Below are 15,567 nucleotides of genomic sequence, written 5' to 3' on the forward strand. Positions count from 1 at the left end.
ACAGGCTTCCTCGGGAGGTGGTGGGCTCTCCTTCTTTGGAGGTTTTTAAGCAGAGGCTCGATGGCCGTCTGACAGCAATGCTGATTCTGTGAACCTGGGCAGATCATGAGAGGAAGGGCAGGAGGGGTTACATCAGTGCTTAATTCTCGTGGCTCCTTCTTACATGCCCAGAGTAAAGCCAATTGCCAACTTGGGGTCAATAGCCATTTTCCCCAGGCCACTTTGGCTAGGGATCCTGATAGTGTTTTGCTATCTTCTAAGCATGGAGCAGGGGGTCACGGGGTGTGTGGTGGGGGTGAGGTATTTGTGAATTTCTTGTGTTGTGCAGAGGATTAGACTAGATGACCCTAGAGGTCCCTTTCAACTTTACGATTCTATGATTCTATGTCAGACATGATGCGGCCCTGATGCAAACTTTGCCCTCCTGTGCCACTTCTGGACAACGCTGGGCCCGAAGAGGCAGCATACAACATCCAGGTACTCCTTCTTCCTAAAGGTTAAGTTCAAACTTCTCTGGGGAGGGACTGGTAGAAAGCACATCAAAAACAATCCAAACTCGTTGTGGGTACACACCCTGCAGGTACCAGGAAGCAATCCTAGCAAAGATTGAAAAAACGCTGGTAATCTTGGTAATCTTACCTTGAAAAAGGTAATCTTACAGTGCAATTCTAAACAGTTAGAGCCAAAACACACGTTAAGAAATACCTAGGTTCAGCACGTGTTCTCTTACCTCAAGGTTTGCTGGGATCTGTAGGCGTCCTGGAAGCTTAAAGTTTAGCATTTACAGAGCAGCAAAAAGGGAAAGGGAAATACAGGCGCCTGTATTTTAAGCTTTAAGCTTCCAGGACGCCTTTAACCTTCCAGGACGCTTACAGATCCTTTAAGCTTCCAGGACTTTAAGCTTCCAGGACCCCTACAGATCTTTAAGCTTCCAGGACGCCTACTTTAAGCTTCCAGGACTCCTACAGATCCCGGCAAACCTTGAGGTAAGAGAACACGTGCTGAACCTAGGTTTTTCTTAACGTGTGTTTTGGCTCTTACACCCTTCTAAACTCATCGACTTCAATGGACTTCTAAGGCTGTGACTCAGCTTAGGGTTACACTGTTAAAAACGCAGCTAGGTATCACCCCAAAAAAAAACTCCAGAAAGATCCACAATGCCATCTTTTTTTAAAACCAAAAACCCTTTAATAATTATCAGATATAAAGTTATCATTATGCCATTAAACTGATTAAATACAATATTTAAATCTTTAAAAAGCCGCTTTATTGCAAACAAAAATCCTGTGTGTGTGTGTGTGTGTGTGTGTAAAGCTTATTAGTTGACAATAGGTTCAACAGAAAGATTTCAACAGAGTATATAAAAATGCTTAAACCTTCTTTAGCACGATTCTGAAATACAATTAGCTGTTACAGACCCAGTCAATTCCACCATAAGAGGAAACCCATTATAAAAGACTTGAGACCAACTAAAAAGGAGTTCGAATGACATTTGGTCACTTTATTCAGAACAGTCCATGCAACATGTGCCAAGTTAGATCCACTTCCATTTGAGATAGTAAACATATTAAAAACAAATATATCAGTGCATTAAATAAGTCCGAGAAATCCACGTTTGTTTGGCAGAGGAAAAGCAATACTTTTTCAGAAGACCTTCCATGGAGAAATTGGAGCGGGGTGGGGTGGGGCAGACTATGCAAAATGGCTGTGAGGGTGCAGGACTGGCCCTCCCACTGGTGGTACAACTCAGCAAAATGGAAATTAAGGAGATTTGGGGTGGGGGGGGAGTGAACAAAACCAAAAGGAGGAACCCCCAAACAGGACATTTAGGTACCAAAGACAGACTGGCAGCGCATATGAAAAAGGGCTATTGCTAAGGTAATTAAGCATCCCTCGGTCCCAAAATGTGAAATCCTAAGCAGAGCGACTCCAATCTAATCCTGCTGAAATCCATGGCCTTACACTAGAGTAACTCTGCTTAGGATTTCAATGTTATGCTCCTTACAAGCCCATTAAGACAAAGTTGGCAGCGACTGGCAAAAGCTCAGACTCCGGGTCTAGTTCACGCGAGCAGCAAAGCAGATAGTTCACTTGTCCCTGGACTGTACCTCTTCAGAAGGGGTGGGGGGAATGCTTCCTTGCTGAAAGAAACGCTTCCTCCGTGCAAAAGATCTGCTGCCTGAAGTGATAACGGCCAAGAACAAGTTTACTGCCTTATTGCTGCTCATTATTTCGGGAAAACACAATTCCTGCGGAAGAATTTCTGCCCTCCACACATCTCCCGGCCCTTCTCGGTGGATTCCCCATGTCTATCCATGACACCTTTCGCCCACAGCCTCTCCTCTCCGGCAACACCTTTGCTAAAAACCTAGCAAAATGTTTGGACGCTTCTGTCTCCATTAGGACATGTCGCAGCATTTGAGTTTCAAAGGAGGATTCAATTCCACAGATCAGTTCTGCTAACGACGGCACATTGCTTCAAGGCAAGGGCCTTCGCACCAGAGGGAAGTGCCACCCATAGCAGAAAGGATCCAAACTTGTTAGCTTGGTTTTCTTGGAAGATACATTAGACATTCTCAAATAAGGAGCCCCCAGTTTTGTCCGTTTACAACGTGATTTTATTTTGCTTACAACTGAAAGAGGAAGGCCTCTGCTTAATACTGTTCAACATTCAGTTTCGAGGATGCGCAGTCTTTGCGTCAAATCATTTGCTGTACATTCATCGTTTATCAAAAGTCACACAGATGTTCGAATCTTTCTCACAAGCATGTAGGATGAGGCGTGAGAATGAGAAAAAAACTAAAAGCGGCATTAGTGACCTCATCGGGCTATTGCCAAAGAATGGGACATGTTATATTTGCTTAAAAAAAAAAGAGAGTTTCCCATCGAAGATACTGGCAGATATCCAACCATAAAGTTCTTTCCACATTTATGCATAAAAGGGGATTGCAATTTCTTCTGCTTTCCCCCTCCTTTGGCTAAGCCCCTCCTCTCAGCCCCAGCTGAATTGTAGGGATAATAATACTGACTTTGTTCACCACTCTAAGTGGGCACTCATCTGTTTAGAAGAGTGGTATATAGGCATACTATTATATTACGTGCCTCCTGTGTTGCTCTGGTGGGTCTGCTGACCCTCCCCTCCCCTAAATCAAAATGCCAAAGGACTTAAGTGGAGTGCAGCAAACAGAGGAAAAGTTTTGCTCTGCAAAGTCCGCAGAGAGTTGGATACATGTCACTATGTACAAAACTTCAGAACCGCCCCCTCCCCCTCGCACCCTTTCCCAATAAAACAGATAAGGCTACACAGCTCTGCAAACAAAGAGTTACCTGCCTGAAACACTATTTCAATAATTTGCGCAATAAGACACAAATCTGTAAGGCGTCCCTGCCTACTCACCCAGAGGTGATTTTAAGCCATCCCAGGTAATCAGAGGACTGGATATTTACAAGCCCTGCAGTGGGACGACTGAATGAGAAGTTTTAGAATAGCAGCAGTAACAGATAGGTAAAGCCACTTCAGGAGAATTGCGAGTAACCCTCTAATACTTACCTGGGTATAATCACCACTGGAAACAGTGGGGTTTACTTCCAGGTATACATGGATAGGATCAGGCAGTTAAAAGGTTTGTTCCGCATTGGGAAACTGAAGCTGTAAGTGGCTACCATTTTCTCAACACTATTTTCAACACTATAATCTCCCTACCTGTTCAACCTTTATGCAGAGTATAGCATAAGGAAAGCTGGATTCGATCTAGAAGAAGGTGGAATGAAACTTGGCGGAAGCAATTATTAACAATTTGAGATATGCAGATGACACCACATTACTGGCAGAAAATAGTGAAGACTTGAAACGACTACTGATGAAGGTTAAAGGAGAAAGCGCCAAAGCAGGATTACAGCTGAACGTCAAGACGACAAAAATAAGGACCACTGAGGAATTACACAATTTTAAAGCTGACAATGAGGAAATAGAAATTGTTCAAGATTTCCTATTCCTTGGCTCAATCATCAACCAAAAGGGAGACTGCAATGAAGAAATCAGAAGGAGATTGAGACATGGAAGAGCAACTGTGAGGGAGCTAGAGAAGAAGATCCTTGAAGATAAAGATGTCTCCCTGTCCACAAAAAGCTTTTCCTGCCATGAACTCTAGCCTTGGAGGTGTCTCAGAACTGGTTTTTCTAGATTAACATGACAAAGGGAGCTTTGACTCTTGAAAGCTTATGCCCTGAAAATCTTGTTGGTATTTAAGGTGCTACTGGACTCAAATCTTGCTCGGCTGACACTGCTTCTCTTCTGAATCTCAACTGTTACAGGTACGGCTGTGCTGGTCGGTACTCAGATTATAACGCACAGAACTGGAGACGGTGGCTAATCCAAAGAAGGTCTGGACCTCAGAAAACGGGTATTTTTCCAGATTTTTCTCCACTGGCAATTTTTTTTTAAAAGATGCACTATTATCAGCTTGTAGAAACAGACTTTAAGCTGTAGGTGAAGGCAACCTGGATTTCATCAAGTTTCAAGAATGAATCTGTTTAGGTATATTGCAATCCTCTAAGCAAATTTTCTTTTTCCTTTGTTAATATTATATTTGAAAACTGGTAGTATATTATAAGCTATCAGTTTTTTCTTGTATTATAGTTGACTTTAACATTGTGTAATTTGTTTTCCTGTTTACGCATTGTATGTTGTTTTTAAAGTTAATAAAAAGTTTATTAAAAAAAAAAGTTTCAAGGATGAATATGATTTGCCGCACAAAGTAATTCAGAGTAAATTACCAACGCGGCAGAGGGACACGGCGCTTACTAAGCACATTCTCCCCGCCGCCTTCCTCCCCCCGTTGCTGCAGCTTTGTAAAATAACACTGAGTAAAACTGGCTGTGAAGAGCAAAGACATTGTTACACTGCAGAAGCACGACACTGGCTGGCGGCTGCTGAGGTGTCTACTCGCGGTGAATCCCACACCAAGTCAATGATCTATAACCTACAACCAGGTTGGCTGGGAGGAAGCAACATTGCTCTTTAAAGATCAAACTCTTCCATGCAATGTCACCGGAATAGCCTGGGGTAAGGCGGGATTGGACTGCCGCCTGCTCTTCTTCCTGAAAGCGTATCCTTCAGATATCAAAAATTGCCAGAAAGCTTCTATGCTGGTGCAACGGTTGAGGTCTAAGAAAGGGCAGTGTGCCATACTGGAAGCAGAGAGGGTTTTACTACATTTCCTGTGGGAGAGAAGAGGGCAGTTTAAGCAGGGCTGATGACCCCTGAACAGGAAAGAAAACGGAACCCATTCCACCCCAAGACTTGCTCTTAAAAGTAGGAAAAAAACGAGGTTGCTGAATAACAAACGCACAGCACTTTCCAGCAGCAACACATCGAATCCGAGAAGAACTACTGTCAAAGCTCCTGGCACTGTACAATGGAATCAAGATTGTACAGCACTGCTAAGCCTGAATAAACAGAAACTCACTTTCTGGCCAAATTCAAATGAAGACTTACAGTGAAATCCTAAGCAGAGTTACTCCAGTCATAGCTCACTGATTTCAATCGGCTTAGACTGGAGTAACTCTGCTGAGGGTGTCACTGTACGTCTGCCAACTTCTTGCTTTTACTTTGGATGTGCCTCTGAACTGGAAATCGGTGAGAGCAAGCACTCATGCAAGTGAACAACAGGCAGCCTCCCACCTCTGTCTCAAGCACAATCTGGAACAACTGGGATCACTGGTGTGAAGGCTGGGCAGACTCCACACAAAGGCTAACTAGAGGGAGACAAGGCTGAGCGCTGCATCATGCAGAGATGCGACGGGCAGCATACATCGAAGGCGACTTCAATTATTTATTTCAAACCGGCAGTTCTCTTGTGCCATGCGGACCCTGACATACTATTTGGGACTTACGAATTCAGGATAGGTACCGTGAGATTCCTTGCTCCAGAAGGAAACTATTTCAGTGACACACGTAACGGCCTTCCAGACCAGTGTGAGCAATTTCACAAGGGATTATACATTCCATGCTACGGAATTACAAATTGCACCCAAACTGGTTGGCCCAGGGAACTCTCTGCCACTGCACCTGGCAGTGTCCCACAATCAGAAAGAACACAGATGTGCTTCCAGATCACAAACTGTTTCACTGCAGGACCCTGAAGGACCAAGAAACCATAAGGACTACTTCTGCAATCGGGCTAACCCTGCCTCTGCGTGCCAAAGATAACCATGGTATCTACACTTTAAAACATCACTGATTGTGGTAAGAAAGAGATGCAGATGGCAGGCAGGAACTGATGACTCACTTCATTCCCTGAATAAGTAAACATGTTAGAAAATTAGATCAGAAGCAGGGGATGGCAGGCAAGGCAGAATTCTGGCTCTTTCCAACTGGTACAAAAACCAAAACCAAAATCCAAAACAGACAAATGTTAGAGCAGGCAAGGAGTTCCCTCTTTCAACAGTCATACAAGAACGTATCTCTTAGAGCTAAACTACATGAGACGATTTACAGGAGACGCTCAAGTGAAGGGTGATGCAATGTTAGCTGGGAAGTGTAGTTTGAATTTCACCTCTCTCTACAGAGCCGGCAAAGATCGCTCCTCAGAGGGTTTGTTAATTTCCTTTTTGCCTCCCTGAAGGCTCCGTCAATTATTAATACTCCAAGGAGTGATCTTTGCCGGCTCTGTAGAGAGGTGAAATTCAAATTACGCTTCCCAGCTAACATGGTGTCTCCCCTCACTTGAGCGCCCGCCTGTAATTCGTCTCATGTAATTTAAGCTCTCAGTTATCTTATGGTGTTCCTCAAATGCACACAATCTGGTGCGTAACTTGACCTTTTTTTTTTGAAAGGAAGTCTCTAGCCCTTATGAGTTTGGAGATAATAAGCAGTAATGTAGATAAATATTATCTCTTGAATGACTAAAATAAAATATAGCTAGAAACAACCGTTTTTGGAAAGGGGGGATTCTTAGGCCGCGACTGCAGGCTGATTCACACGGTCACTTTTAACTGGAGAAATCTCCATGACGCGGCAAAGGTCGGTTCATTACTTTGGGAGTTCCAGAGGGGGCAGCTGTGGCTCTTTCCCAAACCGCTGGTCCTGCTTCAAAGCTGCTGGCCTAAGATATTCTGTAGTCCCAAGCGCAGTGAGATCAAAGAGGTGCCTTCCTCCGTGAAGCTTCAAAAAGGAACCCAGGTCATTTCCCTCCAATGGGCATCCCTCAAGTAACTGGCTTGGATGGATGGCCCACTTATGCCATGAGCAAAGGTGCCTTTACAGGGGATTAGACAAATTCCGGGAAGGAGAGCTCTGTCACTGCTCAGACCATTAATGGACCCTTCCTGCCCTACCTGTCATCTTTCGCAGGCAGGGAGAGTGATGTATGGTAGGGAAGCATGGGAAAAAAAGAGTGCTGGATTAGGTAAATCCTTGATCTGATCCAGAAGATAAAATCATGTTTTTGTGGATGAGCACTGCACAGTAAGCCCTGGACAAGTGCCTTCCAGTTAAGGACTCTCTTAGAACAAAAACATTTTTAAAAGTTCAAGGGACGTCACACCAACTTGTTCTGCTTGGGAAGACTAAAAGAGAACAGCCCCGTTATCAAGCAACATTCTGAGCAAAAACAAGAACCACAGTCCAGTGACTAGCTAATCTGCCCCCTAGATCCCCTTCACCCGTGCCAAGTTGCTAAAGGTAGATTCACGCATGAAGCAGAACAAAGGACCAAGTTGCAAACTGTCCACCCGCAAACACACCGAAAGCACCTTGAAAAAACCCACGTCTCTCTATAAACCAAATTGGATGGTCGGCACTCGCCGGACTATACCCTTTTTCACGATTCAGTGAAGAATGTTAGTTTCAACCGCAGTTGGAAACTCTGACCCGCCAACTGAGGACCTCAGCAACCCGCTTCCGAATTAAAAGGTGTCTGTTTTCTGAGGCCAGCGGCACACATTAGCCCAGCATCGTCAGCCATACAACATAGACACAAAAAATATTACCCTCAGATTTTAGTTTCTACGCCTTGCAACGACAACAACACCCCCCCCCCCCCATCATGATTTCCCAGATGTGGGCTTTTGGCTCCGCACGTTCCTCTGTGGTTCCAGAAACAGAGGAAAGAAAAAGGCTTCTTTATGGCTCCAAGAACAGGTCTGTTGAAAACATTACGCAACTTCCGGATGCATCCTAGGCAAATGGACTTCTGGCCAAAATGGAGACGTGTCACTGCTTCCTGGGAGACTCCACTAAAAGAACTGGCCAAATTCCAAAGACAAACTATGTAAAAGGGGAAGAAGGAGGGGTGGGGAGACGAAATGTTCATCAGAATATTGGAATGGACTACACAAATGAAGAACTTAGATCCTCCCCCCGATTAACTGAACGGATCATATTTTTAGAGCTGTTTTATACACCTCTCCACCGTAACGGAACTTAATAGCAACAACAGTTGTTGTTATTAAGCTTCTTCCTACCCTCCATGCATCTGACGAAGAGAGCTGTGGTTCTCGGAAGCTTATGCTACAATAAAGTTGGTTAGTCTTAAAAGGTGCTACTGGACTCCTTACTATTTTGCAATTACAGACTAACCCGGCTAACTCCTCTGGATCAACAACAAGAGTGTTGATATACCGTTCTTCTAGAGAGATTAGTGCCCCGCTCAGAGAGGTGAACAAAGTCAGTGTTGGTTGTTGTGGGTTTTCCGGGCTGTATTGCCGTGGTCTTGGCACTGTAGTTCCTGACGTTTCGCCAGCAGCTGTGGCTGGCATCTTCAGAGGTGTAGCACCAAAAGACAGAGATCTCTCAGGGCCAAGCTACACATGACGAATGACACTTGCACGGCAAGTGTATTTCTCCCTGTTCACTTGCCCTCCACTCAATCCACTTGCCATTCAAGTGTCATTCGTCATGTGTAGCTTGGCCCTCAGTGTCACACTGTGACACTGTGACACTGAGAGATCTCTGTCTTTTGGTGCTACACCTCTGAAGATGCCAGCCACAGCTGCTGGCGAAACGTCAGGAACTACAATGCCAAGACCACGGCAATACAGCCCGGAAAACCCACAACAACCATCGTTCTCCGGCCGTGAAAGCCTTCGACAATACAAAGTCAGTGTTGTTATTATCAATACAGTTGGGGAGCTGGGTCTGAGAGCAGTTGCTTGCCCAACTTCTGCGCTCAAGGCAATAGATGGATTCGAACCAGCAGAGTTCACGTCCCAATCACTTAACCGCTCGGCTACAGCAGGAACTTCTAAATTTCTATTTCAGACAGCTTACCTTCACCTTTGGCCGGTATTTCAGGAACAGCGTCCTTGAGTATATGCTAGAAAAGAAGAGGGGGGAGAAATAAGTGTGAAGAATTAGATAGATTAGCTTAGGTCTAACTTAAGATTTCCCAACAGTAGGAAAGTTGATAAAACTAATTTTGCTGTCCGCTGGAGCCTGCAGGACCTGAAGGGTCACCATATATATCTAGTGCGTCCACAGTAAGTTACGGAGGTCTACAGGTCAGCCACCAAGAAATCAGAAGAAGATTGAGACTTGGAAGAGCAGCGATGAGGGGCCTAAGAAAGATCCTTAAAGATAAGGATATTATCCGGGGGCCCAAGATCAAGATAATCCAAGCTATGGTATCCCCCATTACTTTGTATGGATTTGAAAGTTGGACGGTAAAGAAAGCTGACAGGAAGAAAATGGATTCATTTGAAATGTGGTGCTGGAGGAGAGTTTTGCGGATACCATGGATGGCCAAAAAGACAAATAAGTGGGTTCTAGCTCAAATCAAGTCTGAATTCTCCTTAGAAGCTAAAATGACAAGACTAAAGCTATCGTACTTTGGTCACATCATGAGAAGACGAGACTCTCTGGAAAAGACAATAATGCTAGGAAAAGTGGAAGGAGGTAAGAAAAGAGGACCTAAAACGAGATGGCTTGACTCAGTAAAAGAAGCCACGTCCTCCAATCTGAAAGATCTGAGCAAGTCTGTTAATGATAGGACGTTTGGGAGGTCTTTCTTTCATAGGTTGCCATAGGTCAGAGGCGACTTGAGGGCACATTAACAAACACAGAGACCTGGCAACATATTTGGGCATCTTCCAGAGGGGACACCCACACCCACAGCGCCCCTGATACCAACCATTAAGAACAAGACAGGCACCAGTCTTAAGAGGGAGAGGGCAGACATGCACGTGGCCACAGGGACTGTTTCTTCTGGGTGCCACTGCTTACACTGAGCAAGGCCAATGCTCTATCATGGGATGTATTCTGACTGGTGGTGGCTCCTCTGAGGTCTTTTGCACTGCCTGCTGTCTGAGCTTTTTAGATTGAGAATACCGAGGATTGAACCTGAGACCTTCTGCATGCATTAGCAAAGGTTCTACCACAGAGCTATTGCCGCTTCCCAAACCTGCCATTTTTCCTTGCAGCAGCTATTTATTTTTAACAAGACAAACAAACACAAAACAACTCCCCCCCGCCCCCCAGCCAGCCCAAGAAGACTGGGTGAGGGTACACCTTGAAATCAAACACAAGCCAAACCTAAAAAAAAAAAGTAAAATAAATAAATAAATCACATTTCTCAAGGGAACATTTGAAAGGTGCTGGCACGTGCCGGGGGTGGGGGGGAGCTAAGGGGAGGTGGAAACTGTCACACCTGAACAAGAGATGAAGGTAGGAACCAAGGCCCGTGAAGATGTGCCACCAAGCGTGGAACTGCGTCAGGGCGCCCACCGTTGGAGGCAGCTGTGTGCGCAACGCTCTGTGGAAACAAACACGAACGTCTCTCATCCCCTCCACAACTGCGTGCTGAAACAGCATTTTCAAATCTCTTATGTACGGAGGGCAACAGACGTGACATCGAAACCTTTTGAGAACTGTGAACTGGGGGGTGAGGAAGAGAAAGCAGTGCGGGGCAAAGCTGCAATCGAACCGCTTTGTGGCTTGCTCAGGTAATGTTTCAGGACGTTGCATGGCTTCCCAAGAATCTCAGCGCTGATTCATCAAGGCATGCATGGTACATTGAGGTTGGCAGTGAAGTTCGTATGGAGCAAATGGTTCGTCCTACCAATCACTAACGGCAGTTGACACTAGGGGTATTGCACCCAAAAAAGATTCGGGTTTCCTGCTTTGGGTTTAGCCGATGGGAGGGGGAAGGAGTGGGTTGTAGTGAGTCACTACAACCCCCTCCACCCCCCTCCCATTGGGTAAAAACAGGCGAGAAGCTCAAAACAGCACTTTTCTTGCCATTTGCAAATGGCAAGAAAAGTGCTGCGGCTGCCGCCGCTCTGCACAAAGCTTTCTGAAGTATTACGAAGCGCTTTGGAAAGTTTTTCTTCGGTAGTTCCGAATCGGTTCAGCGATGCTGGAGCCGATTCAGGAATACCAAATCTATCCGAATCGGAAATCTGAAGCACACACCCCTAGTTGACATCCCCCCTCCCACCTTCACTTGGCTGTAAAAGGTATCCAAATTGTTATGTGAGGAAATGTCTTTGATTTTTTTAACAAAAAAAGCTTTTTGTGTGTGATCCTGTTTATTTGTGTACTTAAAAAAAAAACCCAAGTTGCATGTCCTCAGTACAGATGAGAGTACTTATTTCCATGTTCTTGCAGTGCTACACAAGTTACATATTTCAGCTTCTTTAAAAAAAATCAGCACGCTCACATGGGACAGACTCCTTTATCCTTGTGAGTGATGTAACTCAAGTGCTGGGCTAATCCACCCTGTGGCCTCCCACCTCAAAGTGGCTGCTGCATCCCTGCTTTAGGCCACCATATTCCCCCAGGCAGAGGCTTGCTTTAGCAACCACTGCGGCAGCAGATACTGGTGCAAAGGTGCGGGAGGAGGCAGGGAGTAGAACTGGTGGGCTAGTTGTGGTCCTGGCTGACCAAAGGGCGCTCGAATTAACTGCCCCCAAATGCAGAGCCACAAGCCAAGTCGCAGACACGCCAGGCAACAGACTCGACTCACCTCAGCTTGTTGCAGAAAACGATGTCCAAGATCCAAAAAAACAACCCCATTAAAAAGATTGCCAGGGACGTATATCCCAAGCCCCTGAGCCAGGGGTATACCCTACAGAGAGAGAGGCAAAAGGAAGCTGTGAGTACAGGAAAGCAAGTTGTGTCACTAGTAAATTAAAATAGGCATGATTTCAGTTTGTCACTCTCCCGGCTTTCCTCAAGGAATCCTGGTTAGAAACGAACTCCTTGTGATGTATAAAAAAAAACTGCAGCCACCACATTAACTGGTTATCGCCCTCCGCCTGCATACTCTGTAAACTGGGATTAAGTTCTAGTTTAGGATCCTGGCTATTAATTAAGCTTCAAAGTTTCTAGCCGGGATTCCTTATGGGGCTTTGCTCAAGAAAGGAGAGAAGATCAAGCTACACCAAAAGTGTAGCGACAAGCCAGGTTTGTGCATATCTTAACATGCACAGTTACGACTGGTATATGAACACAGCCTCTGGACATGCACAATGTACCAATTCTACCCTCCACAACGTGCTCCTTGCTCCACTCCCCTATCTTTATAAAGTTCATTCGCCCCACCATCTTCTGCTGCCCGCGAAGTTCTCAATGGACAAGTCACATCAGGCGCCTCTAGCCAAGTAAAGCTGCAAGAGGACCAGGAGGCATTAACTTCTGGCATTAGAGGCCAAAAAATACACAATGCAAAAACATCTTTTTTTCGGGCAGGCCATGTTCCACTTAAACAGGAGCCAGCCCTCAGTCTAGGCTTGCAGCACGGCAATGGGAAGTAATTTCAAAGAAAATCACACCTCAATGGTAGTGTGTGGGGTGGAGTATTTTGCACTGTCAAAACAATTTGCTGCGCCAACGTGTGTTGTAATAGCTGGCTACAAAATCACACCAATCCAAAGTCTCTACATACCAAAGACAAACCTGACAGCTTAAGGACTGCCGTCAATGCTAACGCATACAAAACTTAGAAAAATCCACTCTCTCATAGGAAGTTGCCTTGAAAGTGTTATTTAGAAAATGTATACACTGCCTCTCCAGAGATCTGCTCGAGGTGGCTTACAGCTAAGGTAATACAAAATCAGCCATACATACTAATTAAGAATAAAACACATGACCTTTAAGATATAGGCCAATGTCTTTAAAACAAGCTGGGGCGTAACAGCAGCCTAAAATATACACTGAGCAGCCTAAAACGATGTGAATGAAATTATCCTTCAGCCAGAAGCAGGCCATAAAATGTTTAAAAGGTAAAGCCCTTTAGTTAAAAGGCTGGTTAAAAAGAAGGTAAAGTAGGCGCCCGGAGAGGCACCACTGCTGAAAACGCCCCGTTTCTGATTGCTGCCCGCTTCACTTCTGAAGACAGGGGCGCAGAGAGCTGGGCATTAGAAGAAGCTGGGCATCATGAGCGGAGGTGGACCCTCAAATACAGGCCTGCTACCGAAATGCAAGTGTGGCCTGTTAAACCAAAGTTACTTACCACAGCACTATATATACAGATCGTAGTATCAAGATCGTCACCAGCGTCCCGTACATAACCTGTAGGATGGAGGGGGGGAGGATTGTTAATCACATCTCTGTACCAAATCCTACTGAGCAAAGGGCACCCTTTCAGTAAACGAAGACAACGGAATGCTTCCTTGTAAGAATGGCGCCCTGCACGGGGAGGACAGGGGCTGAATGTAAATGCAACTTAATGTTGCTAATGAAACTGAATAAAGTGGGACCCCCCCAGGGGGACACAGAGGGGTGGAGAAGCTGGGTTTCCACGGGGGAAATGAAAGATAATGGAAAGACCGTGGCTTGGCCCACCGCATCTGGAAGAGAGTGAGCACCTGCAGATCATATATCCAAAGAAATCTTGCTGACTGATACTAACTCCAAGACGAACTGGGGTTTTTTGGGGGGGTGGGGGAGCTCAGGACTAGGGCCTGCAGGATGCAGACTGGTTTAACGGGTAGTGTTCCCCACTCAAATCTACAAACCTAAGGAGCTGGAAGCTAAGGGAATTCCCAAGCAATCACGGCACCGTGAAGCGAGGTCGAATCTTTTCCCTAATCTGTCCTCCCCACCGTTTTATTTCCCCCCAGCTCTCTCTCACCTCCGACGGCTCAACGTCTCAGCGAGAACCAGTACGGAGTACTGCAGGAATGAATGAGCCTGGGGTCAGATTCTGTGCCGGGAAGCTAATGTGGTAAATACACTTTCTCGATCTGTGTGCGACTTGAACCAGCCTCGCATGGTTTTGCGAGAAGGAGGGAAGAAGCACGTATACGGTTCTAAGCTCCTTGAAAGAGAGTCCCTGTCAAAGCTTCCATCTGGATAGCTATTTAGTATTATTTGCTGCGCCGTTAAACTCACTCAGCAGCACCCAGAACCCCGCCTGTTGTATCTCTTTCACAGGAGGTCATAGCCCCTCTCTATACTGCCTTGGTCAGGCCGCACCTGGAGTATTGTGTGCAGTTCTGGAGGCCTCACTTCAAAAAGGGTGTGGACAAAATTGAGAGGGTGCAGAGGAGAGCGACGAGGATGATCAGGGGTCTGGAGACTGAGCCCTACGAGGAAAGGCTGAGGGCCTTGGGAATGTTTACTTTGGAGAAGAGGAGGTTGAGGGGGGACACGATTGCTCTCTTTAAGTATTTGAAAGGCTGTCATTTGGAGGAGGGCAAAGAGCTGTTCCAGTTGGCAGCAGAGGGTAGGACGCGAAGCAATGGGCTAAAACTACATGCACAAAGGTACCGGCTGGATATTAGGAAAAACTTTTTCATGGTCAGAGTAGTTCAAAAGTGGAATCAGCTGCATAGGGAGGGGGTGAGCTCCCCTTCACTGGCAGTTTTCAAGAAGAGGCTGGATGAATACTTGTCAGGGATGCTTTAGGCTGATCCTGCACTGGGCAGGGGGGTTGGACTAGATGGTCTCTATGGCACATTCCAACTCTTATGTTGAATAATACTGGAACGCTCTCATGTGGTTGTGCAAAGCAGGAGGTGGAAAGGACACTTGTGACTGCCCCTCGTCCACAAATTTTGAAGTGTGGAGGGATGGAGGAGTGTGAAAAAAATGAATGAACATACTTCTTTCTTTTTTTTTTTTTGCTTTTGTGGCCAGACTGAAAGAATATTTCAAGTTTCTCGGTATCTCTCTGTGAAATCCTAAGCACAGTTAAACCAGCATAAGCCCACTGATTTCAATGGTCTTAGACTGGAGTAACTCTGCTTAGGGTTTCATTGTACATGTTCGTAAAAACCTGGCAAACCAGGTGATAGGGATTTTCCATTGCCGTGGAAACAGACGCCCTGGTCTTTCCTCTTTTTCTTATCCACTGCTCATTCTGAATTAATTTCTCCTACTGTTATGGGGCGCGGAATGCTTTTTAAAGATGAAAAATTACATTCCCGGGGTATAATATTGTGCCTAAGTGGCAGATTTGGCAAGCTGGTAGTAATATGTCCCCGAGCTACCACCCCAAATTGGAAGCCACTCCGCTTGGAGAATTCCAAGCAACTTCCAACCCTCGCCTGCAGCGCTGAGATTTTACTGCTCCAGCAACTGTTCTAAACAGGTTATAAATAACCTACCTGGAAAGAACGGGAGTG

General features: G+C 45.6%; 1 protein-coding gene across 3 annotated transcripts in view; it reads right to left on the minus strand.

Moving 5' to 3' along the window:
• Positions 1-1,163: 1,163 nt before the first annotated feature.
• Positions 1,164-15,567, minus strand: part of ACER3 (alkaline ceramidase 3) — a 56,768-nt gene continuing 42,364 nt past the window's right edge. For 2 of the 3 annotated variants that reach the window (XM_054973278.1, XM_054973281.1), the window contains 5 exons: positions 13,452-13,510; positions 11,964-12,065; positions 10,647-10,751; positions 9,272-9,317; positions 1,164-8,269 (listed from right to left, as the gene is read on the minus strand). In XM_054973278.1, coding sequence (XP_054829253.1) covers positions 8,216-8,269; positions 9,272-9,317; positions 10,647-10,751; positions 11,964-12,065; positions 13,452-13,510 — 366 coding nt within the window. In that variant the 3' untranslated portion in view covers positions 1,164-8,215. Of the gene's footprint in view, positions 8,270-9,271; positions 9,318-10,646; positions 10,752-11,959; positions 12,066-13,451; positions 13,511-15,567 lie in introns of those variants that run through there. The other variant, XM_054973279.1, reaches the window with a different exon arrangement.

Source organism: Eublepharis macularius, chromosome 3 (assembly GCF_028583425.1).
Source record: "Eublepharis macularius isolate TG4126 chromosome 3, MPM_Emac_v1.0, whole genome shotgun sequence".
NCBI lineage: Eukaryota > Metazoa > Chordata > Lepidosauria > Squamata > Eublepharidae > Eublepharis > Eublepharis macularius.